The 11940-nt window shown below is 43.8% G+C and overlaps 1 protein-coding gene across 6 annotated transcripts in view; it reads right to left on the reverse strand.

Moving 5' to 3' along the window:
- The window catches only part of Cdk5rap1 (CDK5 regulatory subunit associated protein 1), a 143569-nt gene that overhangs the window by 117601 nt on the left and 14028 nt on the right, over positions 1-11940 (reverse strand). For 4 of the 6 annotated variants that reach the window (XR_010064566.1, XM_063283142.1, NM_145721.2 and 1 more), the window contains exons 7-12: positions 10773-10893; positions 9891-10121; positions 8740-8837; positions 6940-6995; positions 4951-5081; positions 1838-1987 (exon numbers count right to left, since the gene is read on the reverse strand). Coding sequence is in view for 4 of the 6 variants with exons in the window: in XM_063283142.1 (XP_063139212.1) it covers positions 1838-1987; positions 4951-5081; positions 6940-6995; positions 8740-8837; positions 9891-10121; positions 10773-10893 (787 nt within the window). In the remaining 2 variants the exon portion in view is untranslated. The remainder of the gene's footprint in view (positions 1-1837; positions 1988-4950; positions 5082-6939; positions 6996-8739; positions 8838-9890; positions 10122-10772; positions 10894-11940) is intronic. The other 2 variants (XR_010064567.1, XM_063283143.1) reach the window with 2 other exon arrangements.

An 11940-nucleotide genomic window follows, 5' to 3' on the forward strand; every position in this document is an offset into this window, starting at 1 on the left:
CCTCCATGCCTGCCGAGGTGCAGTGCCACAAACCAAGGTGACGCTCTAGTCTAAAGTCAGAAAACAAGACAAAACACCAGAAACAACTGTCTTCAGATATTATTAAATCAGAAAACAAGACAAAACACCAGAAACAACTATCTTCAGATATTATTAAACAGATCAAACAGACAATGACCTGTCAGAAATAGAGAGCAAATGAATTCAGTCCTCCATTCACTCTTGCCTTCAAACAGAAAGGCGCATGTCAGCCAGAGTATGTAAAGCAGAGACAGACAACATGCGATTCTCTTTCCCGAACAAGAAAGATCTGCTGGAAAAACAGAGAATTAAGTAGAAAGAAGAGCTCTTGAATTATCTCTGGGTTTCCAGATTTTTTGCTACATACATATGTGCAGAGTAAGAATTCCACAGACACAGGTCATCAGAGAACTTGGAAATTGTCAGCGGGACAGTTAGTTGGCATTTCCCATCTGCCCTTGGTCCAGGTAATGGGCATATCAACATGAATAGCATGTAGGTGGGAGACAGGACTCCGTGTATAAGAAGCCCTTGCTCTACAAGCAGAAGGACCTGAGTCCCCAGCACCGATATAAAAAGCCAGGCAGGTATGGACACATGCCCCAATGATGGGAAAGCAAAGACAACAGAACCCAGAGCTGGGCAGCGTCAGCCTAGCAGGAAGGAAAGCAGAGACAGCCCTCCATGTTGGCCTCCTCCTCCCTAGCTGCAGAGACAAGCCCTCCATGTTGGCCTCCTCCTCCCTAGCTGCAGAGACAAGCCTCCATGTTGGCCTCCTCCTCCCTAGCTGCAGTTACTTCATACAAGGCTGGGTCTACAAACTCACCTGTGCCACCTGCTAGTGCTCTAAGTGCTCCAAGGGATCTGACACACTCTTCTGACCTCCTTGAGCCCTCAATACACAAACATCCATGTGTTCACGTTCTCTCTCTCTCTCTCTCTCTCTCTCTCTCTCTCTTTCTCTCTCTCTCTCTCTCTCTCTCTCTCTCCCTCCCTCCCCCCCTCTCTCCCTCTTCCCCCCTTTCTCTCTCTTACACACACACTAATAAATTTTTAAAGAAACCGTTCTTGAGGAAAGAAACAGGAATGAAGACAACCCAAATTAAGAAAATGTAAACCAGGTTGGGGATTTAGCTCAGTGGTAGAGCGCTTGCCTAGGAAGTGCAAGGCCCTGGGTTCGGTCCCCAGCTCCGGAAAAAAAGAAAAAGGAAAAAAAAAAAAAAAAAAAAAAAAAAAAAGAAAATGTAAACCAATCTATCTCCACAGGAAGTTCTCTAAATATAAAAGAAAATACTTGGTACACTGGGAAGAAAGAAAACTGGCATGATTATATACATAGAAAATTCAAAACACAACAAGTATTTACTTATTTAAGCTAGAACCACTGAGTTTACCAAGGTCACAAGACAAGACAAAAGTGGAAGTGTGGGGCTGGAATGGTAGTGTCTGTCTAGCACGCAGAGGCCCTGGGTTTGGTACAACACCACATAACCTGAGCATGACGGTGCACTCCTGTAACCCCAGTGCTTAGGAAGACACAGGCAGGAGGCTCAGAAATTCAAGATCAAGGTCACCCTTGGCTGCATAGCAAATTCAAGGTCAACTTAGGTAAGCCATATGAAACCAGGTCTCAAGAGAGGGTTGCTCTGTGTAACACTTGCTGCCCTGGAACTCACTCTGTAAACCAGACTGGCCTTGAACTCAGAGATCTTTCTGACTTTGCCTTTCTGACAGTGCTGGGATTATAGGTGTGTGCCACCATGCCAAGCTAAAATAAAATTTTAAAATAAAAAAAGAAAGAGGTATGTGACCTTACCCCTTCAACCAATACCAGCTGGGTACAACCCACTGAGGTCGCATTGACTTTTGAAGCTTCTTCTCGGAAGACAGTAATAAGTTCCTCCAAACGCCTTAATTTTACTTCTTCTGGAACGTCATCCTTCAGCCTATGATATGCTCGTGTCTTCTATAAAACAAAACAGGATAACGGTCATTAAGGACTTGTAGAATCCTCAGAGCCAGGTTTACTTCTCTGCTTCTAGGGACATTCCATGAGAAATGGTAACTGAAATAGAATCTTTGTAGAGTCATTCTAAACTTAGCAAATGAAAATCACTCACTTATGGCTGGCAGGATGGCTCAGTGGGTAAAGGTACCTACAACCAAGCCTGATGACCTGATTCAATTCTAGAACCCATGTAGTGGAAAGAAAGAACCAACTCCAACAAGTGGTCCTCTGACCTACACACATACTCTGTGGTGCATGCACGCCCTACGAAAACATACATACAGAGTAAATACATACATACATACATACATACATACATACATACATACATACATACATTTTAAAAGAAAATTACAGACTCAAAATTAGTCTTTGTATTTGTTCTAAGCTTGTATTTGGACACAAACTAAATAATCCGTACACTAAGCTATTCAGCAATGTTGTTTATAGAGACATGTAAATCAGGCTGAATACTCACCAACTACTACCTAGTAAATCCTGGTCTATCAACACAGTGGAGCGTTATGCAACTGTTACTAAAACAGTTCCACAGATACTAATGTAACTGTTCCAAAATCACTCTGCAAAAGGAAGTTAGCAGAGCACAGATGAACCTGCGCATCTTTGGCATGGAAAGTACTCATGTTTATGAACACATGAAATATACCTGATAAGTGAGAGAGAAGTTGTCTACAAGAAAGGAACTAAACCTGGTGGCAGCAAAAGGAAGATGTGTTTTAACCCTTGTAACTTAACACTGTAAGCACACATTACCTAGCCGGGAACAATAATTATCCTTAAAAAGTGTTTTAGGGGCTGGAGAGATGGCTCAGTGGTTAACAGCACTGACTGCTCTTACAAAGGTTCTGAGTTCAATTCCCAGCAACCACATGGTGGCTTACAACCATCTGCAATGAGATCAAATGCCCTCTTCTGGTATCTGAAGACAGCTACAGTGTACTCACATACCTAAAATACGTCTTTTTTTTTTTTAAGTGTTGGGCAAATGTCTTTATGCTCATATTCAAGTCAGGTAGAGAACCACTGAGCTAGGCAAGAGGCAAGGAATGAAAGGAAAGGCTAAATACCACTGTCTGGAAATTCAAACCAATCTACCCTGAAAGAACTACCATGCCCACAGATAAAAACAGAAAGGGGAATAGGTGTAAGATCCTTAAGCATGGGGCGGGGTTCTCCTTGGGTAACATGTTAGTAGCGATAACCATCCTGATGGCAGTTACCACATAGGAGTCAAGACTCTATGCCCATTATATACACCACCTTGTTTAAACCTCAGAACAACCCTGAGCGGGTATTGTGATTTCCACTTCACAAAGCACTAAGGACTTTAGATAAGGTCACTGTTATTACGTGACAGAGGTACAATATTTCCACTGTGTTGAAAGGCCGTTTTCCATCTAGCCAGCCTCATAATTTCTCTTGTGCATCTGTGATGGCCACAAAAAAAGAAGCAATATGGACTATAACAGGCTCCTAGAAGCTTCACTTCTGAAATAATTTTGTAAAAACACTGACTATAGGGGTTGGGGATTTAGCTCAGTGGTAGAGCGCTTGCCTAGGAAGCGCAAGGCCCTGGGTTCGGTCCCCAGCTCCGAAAAAAAGAACCAAAAAAAAAAAAAAAAAAAAAAAAAAACTGACTATAGAACACTGCACACTGAGCTCTGGTTTTGTCTTGGTTTGCTTATTTGTTTTTAGTTTGTTTTGTTTTGACACAGTCTCATGCTGAAGCCCAGGCTGTTTTTATCCTTGAGATTCCCCTGCCTCAGCCTCCTAAGTGCTGGGATAACAGGCACATATCACCAAACCCAGCTACCATAAAATATTTCATAAATAGGAAGACTAGCATGGCATTTTTTTCCCTATCAAACTGCTGAAGTTTGCTGGTTGTGGTGGCTCTCACACTTAAGCAGCTAAGTGACATAGAAGGAAAACAGGACTGAGCCCAACCTAAGCCTCATGGTAAGACCTTATCTCAAAACAATGGCTAAAATTTGGCATATAATAGATAAAAATTAACTAGAGAAAAGAAAACAATTGATAGTAAGATCCTATAATACAGGTGGCTAAGCATGGTGGCACACATCTTAAATGCCTGAACTCAGGAGCCGAGGCAGACAATCTCTATGAGTTCAAGGCCAGCCTGATCTGCGCATCATGTTCCAAGACAGCCATGGGCAGGCATAGCTGTAACCATTCTGTTCCATGCCTGCCAGCCATTTCATAATGTTGCTGACACAGAAAAACAGCTAGAATCAGAACAGGGTTAAGTTGGCCACATATCCTGCTATGTTCTGAGGTTTGTTATTCTTTTTCTTTAGAATTATTTATTTATTTTATGTATATGAGTACATAGCTGTCCACAGACACACCAGAAGAGGGCACCAGATCTCATTACAGATGGTTGTGATCCACCATGTGGTTGCTGAGAATTGAACTCAGAATTCTGGAAAAGCAGCTCTCCTAATCGCTCAACCAACTCTCTAGCACCAAGGTTTGTTATTCTTAAGAAATTCTACAACCAAAGACTCCACTCAGGACCAATCAGATTAAAGGCCAGCCTGAACTGTTGTGTCTGAACTACCACAATGGCTTGAGTAAGGGCCTACCACCCTGCAGCACTCTCTGCACCTGCGTATGAGCTCATTGTGGTTTTGCCTTTATTAGCTGGCCCTGGGAAACACTGAGTCTAGGCTGCATCCCCGATCAATAAGTCCTGGGGCATGAGCTCAATAAACTGCCTGCCTGAGACCAGAGTCTGTGTGGCAATTTCTGGACCCCAACAAGAAATAACTTAAAAAAAATACTGGGATTTTACCACGTCTGTCTTGCTGTCAAACCCACTACCAATCAGTCCCAAGCTAGTAAGAGAATGACACTAATTGTTCCCATCAAGGACTTACTTGCCTCATGCTGTATGCAAAGAGAAAACCAGTATTGTACTGAACTTCTCGAAGTAAAGACACTGTCTGCAGGTGATCGTCCTCTGTCTCTCCACAGAAGCCAGTGATGAAGTCGCTGCTGAGGCCCACACCTGTCAATGTACAACAAAGGACAAAGACCAGAGCTTAGAGACTGGGGCCGCCTGCCTCCAGAAGGAATGTGGGTGTTGACAGATGACAGAGGGAAGGAAAGCAAATGGGACACATTTCCAAACTACTCAGCCCACATCTAAGTCAAAAAGAAGTCATGCCAGGTGGATTTCTGTGAGTTCAAGGCCAGCCTGGTCTATAGATTGAATTACAGGACAGTCAGGGCTGTTACCCAGAGAAACCCTGTATTGAAAACCAAAAAAAAGGGGGGGGGGGGAGAGAAAGGAAGTCACTACAGAAGAAAGAAAAAGGAAGTCACTACAGAGCAAGAGGAAGAGGCTTGCTTTTCTACATCATGCCAGAACTAGCTTCTCACTTTACATTTCCTTCAGAACTAGGAATGATTCTTGGCTTCAAATGCTAGATTCGGAGATACTGCACACACACACACAGTTCCCATGGTTCTGCTTTCTTGTGGGAAGGGTGGAAGACAGGGTGAAAGACTGAACCTTATTCTGTGCTGGATAAGCATTCTCCCACTAGCACTCCAGCTCCCAGCTCCTGCCTTGATTAATGAACCTTTCCATACTTCACACAGACATATGCATCTATGTGATGTGTCCTGTTGTATCGTTTGGAGATCGGGGATTGTCTTTCTACAGTGCTAGGGACAGAACCCAGGGCCTTGAACACTCTACCTCTAAACTAGACTATGTCTATATATTTTAATTAATTCATAATAACTGTGCATATGTATATATGATAAAACACTGAATTTAACATTATGTTCATTTATAAAACAGTGGCAAGAATTATCAGACACTGAACATGTAGAAAGTGCTTTGTCACTAGCCATTCAATTGCCACCAAAACCGGATGACATGAGCACTAGTTACTCATTTTATAAATGACGAGGGGCTGGAGAGATGGCTCAGCGGTTAAGAGCACCGACTCCTCTTCCAAAGGTCCTGAGTTCAAATCCCAGCAACCACATGGTGACTCACAGCCATCTGTAATGAGATCTGATGCCTTCTTCTGGTGTGTCTGAAGACAGCTACAGTGTACTCATATACAATAAATAAAATAAAAAAAATAAATAAATAAAAATGACGAATCGTTGTTACATAGCTAGTAACACAGCACTCACTACATCACCCTGACCCACTGAAGCACAAGCAAGTGTGCATAAGACAAGAATCAGAAATTAGAATTTGGGGTTGGGTGTGGTGGCACATGCCTTGAGGCTCAGCATAAGGGAGACAGAGGCATTTGGATCCCTGTGAGCTTGAGGCCTACCTAGTCTACATAGTAAGCTCTAGGCTCAGAAATAAAAAAACAGAACTTGAGGGAAATTTCAGACAACATTCTCAACCAAATCTTAACAAAACAGAACAAATAGACAGTAATTTAATTAGAAGGAAGGGAAAAGGAAAAGCATATAATGGGATCATACCTAAAATCTACCATAAGTCCAATTATACCTGAATACATGACAGTACATGTTTATAATCCAAGCAATAGCAATGAAGTCGTCAGGTCAAGTTCAAGGCCTGAGCACCATAACAAGACACAGCGTCAAAATCCAAGTGCAGAGATGCACTTCAATGGCAAAGCACATGCCATTCGATCTCTAGCACACACACACACACACACACACACACACACACACACACACACACACTTCCTTCCGTCAGAAGGACGGAAAGGAAGTGGAACAGAGAAAGGAAAACAGGGAAGCAGAGAATGAACACAGAAGCAGCGCAAACTATGACATGACAGCACAAGGAACTTGCCAGAGGCTGGTAATCGAACAAGACGCCTGTGAACTGTGGCAATGCACTCAGCATTTCTTAACTGTACCTGGGATAGCCTCCCTGATATGATGAACCAAAGCCACGTATGCTTCTCTTGAATATCTGCAGTAAAGAAAAGACAAGACCCAGATGAACTGCTCATCCTTTTCAGGGGAGGGAGGGCAGGGTTACAAGGTCTCTGTAGCTCAAGTCAGCCTTAACCTTCTGCTCTTCCTGGCTCTACCTCCCAAGAGTACATCATAGAAGTACACTGCCACAGCAGGCTCAATCTTATTCAAGTGAACGTTATACAGAGACAACACTATGAATTTACCCATGTGCTCATCTTGAGATGTCTCCACAGACAGATACTTGTTACCAAACCTGATGATTCAAGTTCAATCCCTGGAACATACATGGTAGAAGAGGAAAACCAACTCACGACATTTATCCTCTGGTACACACACACACACACACACACACACACACACACACACGCACACACACACACGCACACACGCACGCACACACACACACATGCACACACACACGCACACACATACACGCACACACGCACACACAGGCATACCCACACACCCACACGCATGCACGCATGCACACACGCATACGCACACACGCACACGCATATGCACACACATGCACATATACACACACGCGCACACATACACACATACACGCACACACGCACACACACGCACGCACGCACATGCACGCGCACTCACACGCACGGACACACGCACACATGCACACGCACACACGCACACGCCGCAGCTCCTAAGGACATTACATTTAACAAACCAAGAAAAAAAATTAAACACTTAAGAAGACCTCTAGGGGTTGGAGAGGCGGCTCAGTGGTCAAGAGCACTGTCTATTCAACTCTTAGAACCTACATGGCAGCTTACAACCGTCTGTTTCTCCAATTTCAGGACCAAATGCCTTCTTCTGGTCTCCTTGAACAATGTATACACGTGATGCATACATGCAGGCAAAGACCCATATACAATAAACAAAATCTGAAAGATAGAAAAAGTCCCTTAATCTTTGCCTCTGTGGAAAATGAGACGAAGTTCTAGTTCTCTGAACTCTGTCTTGGGTCTCACCTCTGTAAACTTATTTCCAAAGTGAGTCATGCGCCCTGCATTTATATTCTTAGACCTAAAAATCTTTATTACTCCTGCAAGTTTTTATTTTTTAAAGATTTATTGATTTATTTATCTATTATATATAACTACACTATAGCTGTCTTCAGACACATCAGAAGAGGGCATCAGCTGTGAACCACCATGTGATTGCTGGGATTTGAACTCAGGACCTCTGGAAGAACAGTCAGTGCTCTTAACCACTGAGCCATCTCTCCAGCCCATCCTGCAAGTTTTTAAAGACTATAATTTCACTGGGTGGTGTGTAGCACACTTTTAATCCCACCACTTGAGAGACAGAGGCAGGCAGATCTCTGTGAGTTTGAGGCCAGTCTGGTCTACAGAGCAAGTTCCAAGATAGCCAGGGCTACACAATGAAATGCTGTCTTGAAAGACAAATCAAAATAAACACCCCTACACACACACACACACACACACACACACACACACACACACACACACACACACACAGGTGCCCAGTAAGCACTTACATTAAAAAATGCTAAGAAATAGACTCAATCCCTCTTCTGGTTAGGGGCTACACAGCAGCAAGTTCACTGTCCACAGATTTACTCAAACAACAATCACTTATCAGTTCACTACTGTGTGTTGTACACTCTACTAGGTCCTTAGCAACAAGTGCAGTGTGTAGCAATTCAGGAAAACTGGGAAGGCCAAGGATGCCCCTCCCCGAGTAGGTCTCACCCTCTCCGCATGGCCTCCAGTACACGGCTGCTCCCACTCTGGGCTGGCAGGTGGATCTGCTTACAGATGTTGTGTCTCTCACGAATCAGCTGTAGAACCTGATTAAACAGAACACATTATGGGTTACCTAAGGCTTACCAAAGAACCAGTAGGAAAAATAGTCTCTACATTCTGGGAGAAGGCTACCATTGTCTAGTTTCAGTTTTTGTTTCGTCTCATTTGAGACCAGATTTCTCTATGTAGCAAGGCTGGCATCCAACTCAGCAAGCCGCCTGACTCGCTTCCTGCGTGCCAGAGTCAAAGGCGTGTAACACGTGCTTGGTAACTTACTCCTCACTGCTCCTCCGCAAACGCTAAGTTTCGAGTAATTAAAAGGTGGATTGGGGGGGTTGGGGATTTAGCTCAGTGGTAGAGCGCTTGCCTAGCAAGCGCAAGGCCCTGGGTTCGGTCCCCAGCTCCGAAAAAAAGAAAAAAGAAAAAAAAAAAAAAAGGTGGATTGGGTGCACACATTTAATCCCAGCACTTGGGAGGCAGAGGCAGGCAGACCTCTGAGTTCAAGTGAGTTCTAAGACAGCCAGGGCTACACAGAGAAACCCTGTCTTGGGAAAGGAAAACAGAAGACATAGCCTTGCTAAGTTGTCCTAACTGGCCTGGCACCCACTATGTAGCCAAGGCTGGCCTGGCACTCACTATGTAGCCAAGGCTGGCCTGGCATTTATAACCCACCTGTGTCAACTTCCCAAAGCTAGCATTATAAACATGAGAAACATGAATCTCACACCGGACAAGAGCTGGGATTTGAGCCCAAGTGTGTCTCAGGCTACAGTCTGGGTACTTTATCACTACACCATATTGTCTCCTCTGTCCTCACTGTATCACCGCCACCACCATCACTACCCTGCAGCTGCCCACCTTGACAAACGTCTCACTACACAAGTGGTTCCAGGCTCCCACTCAAAACCATCCTATCGCCTTCCTGACCCTGGGGAACTTTAAAATCTTGCCGAAGGACCAATAGGTCTTCAAGGAGACACTGCAATGTAACATAGAATCCCAGAGCAGGATTCAGGATCTCTGATATGTACTACTGGGTGCAGGCAATAATATGCTTTAGGATGCTGATAACATTTGTCGGACATAATAACACTCACCTCATCGGGAAAATCCTTGGGGTGAGGAGAGGTGAAACGAATCCTCATTTCAGGATCTATTCTTGAAACCTGATCCAGAAGGTGAGAAAAACGAAGCCCTCCTTGTTTGGGTTTATAGTTGGTAGTAAAGCCACGGCTGAGGTTGGCAGACCCTGTACTACTGAACTGGACTTCTGAATTGTCCCGAAAACTATTAACATTCTGACCTAGAAGTGTCACTTCTTTTAGCCCCTGAAAACAGAAAAACCATGTTGAAAACAAGTTTAAAACTTGGTGAACAGCTTCATGCCAAACCACTGATTAAAAATTAGCTGATTCAGGAGCTAGAGAGATGGGTCAGTGGTCAAGAGCATTGGCTGCTCTTCCAAAGCACCCAGACTCAAATCCTAACACCTACATGGCACTTGACAACTGTCTGTAATTCCAGTTCCAGGTTAACTGACACCCACATACATGGAGACAGACAGACATACAGACAGAACATGAATTTAAATACATTTTTTAAAATATTAGCTGAGTCTACCAAGAAACATATAAAAATCTCTTTAATTCAATAATTTCATACTTGAGTATCTTATCCAAAGACTGAACAACAGAATAAAACCTTAAGTAAAGAATGTGCATGCCTGTAATGCCAACTCAGGAAGTAAAGGCAGGTTTCAATTACCATCAATCCCTTACACAGAGTTTTGTACTATAGGGAGTTGGAAATGGGAAAGAGGGAGATAAACTTAGCAAATGAAAATAAATTTTACAAGCTACCAGGGATGGAACTCCCTCTGCCTAGGCAGGGGGAAGAAATAACATAGGCTACATAATTAGAAAGGTTGTCCTCAGCCTGGCCAGAACATGCTCAGCAGAAGAGAGCGTGAATAACTTCACCTGCTCAGAGAGCTTCCTCACTTCATCTAGAATGGAGGCAACTGGCCGACTCCTCTCCCTGCCCCGAGTGAAAGGAACGATACAGTAACTGCACATATTGTCGCAGCCCCGCATGATTGACCTAGGGAAGAAAGTGTCGGGACACAGTTAATGAGGAGGCAATGTTGTCTTAGCAATCTCAAGCAATAGGTCACAGCTCTACTGTTGTTGGGTTTTCTTTGCCTCCAACGTCAACTGCACTAACGTGAGATCTGTAAGTATGCAGTCGCACTGCACTAATGTGAGATCTGTAAGTATGCAGTCACACTCACTGCACTAACGTGAGATCTGTAAGTATGCAGTCGCACTGCACTAACGTGAGATCTGTAAGTATGCAGTCGCACTGCACTAACGTGAGATCTGTAAGTATGCAGTCGCACTGCACTAACGTGAGATCTGTAAGTATGCAGTCACACTCACTGCACTAACGTGAGATCTGTAAGTATGCAGTCGCACTGCACTAATGTGAGATCTGTAAGTATGCAGTCAGACTATGACCAGACCGACACGGTGAGATGCTGATGGAAGCACAGTGGTGAAGGCTGACTCAGATGCGCGGTGCTGCTACTGTGTTATAGGTATGTTAGTGTGTACATATACTAACATTGCAACCTTATGTAGAGACTGAAAACAAACTAACTCTATGTCTACACAGGTTATAAAACACACCCTGAATTTAAAACATAGTTTGCATTTCTCCCACATTCTTTTTCTTTGGAATGGGATCTTATGTGAGTCAGGTTAGACTTAAACTTGCTATGTAGCAAAAACCATGGATGATCTTGAACTCCTGATCCTCCTGCCTCCACCTCCCAAGTGTTGCATTTACGAATATGCATCAGCAAACCTGACTCCAGCTTTGGTTTTCTGAGTCAGGGTCTCTCAATGGAGTCCTGAATTGCTGGCAATGCTGTAGAGCCCAGGCTGCCCTTGAACTCACAGTAGGCAGTGTACCTGCCTCCTGCTCCCAACTGTCAGGAGCTTCTTCCCAGCTACTGTTTTCTAATTCTAAGACGAAGGCTTTCCAAGTAACAGAGACTAGCCTGGAACACACAAAATGGCCACAAATTCACAACAATCTTCCTGCCTCAGTCAGCCTCAGATTGCAAGCATATACTACAGTAGCTTA

Source organism: Rattus norvegicus, chromosome 3, assembly GCF_036323735.1.
Source record: "Rattus norvegicus strain BN/NHsdMcwi chromosome 3, GRCr8, whole genome shotgun sequence".
In the NCBI taxonomy this organism is placed as follows: Eukaryota; Metazoa; Chordata; class Mammalia; order Rodentia; family Muridae; genus Rattus; species Rattus norvegicus.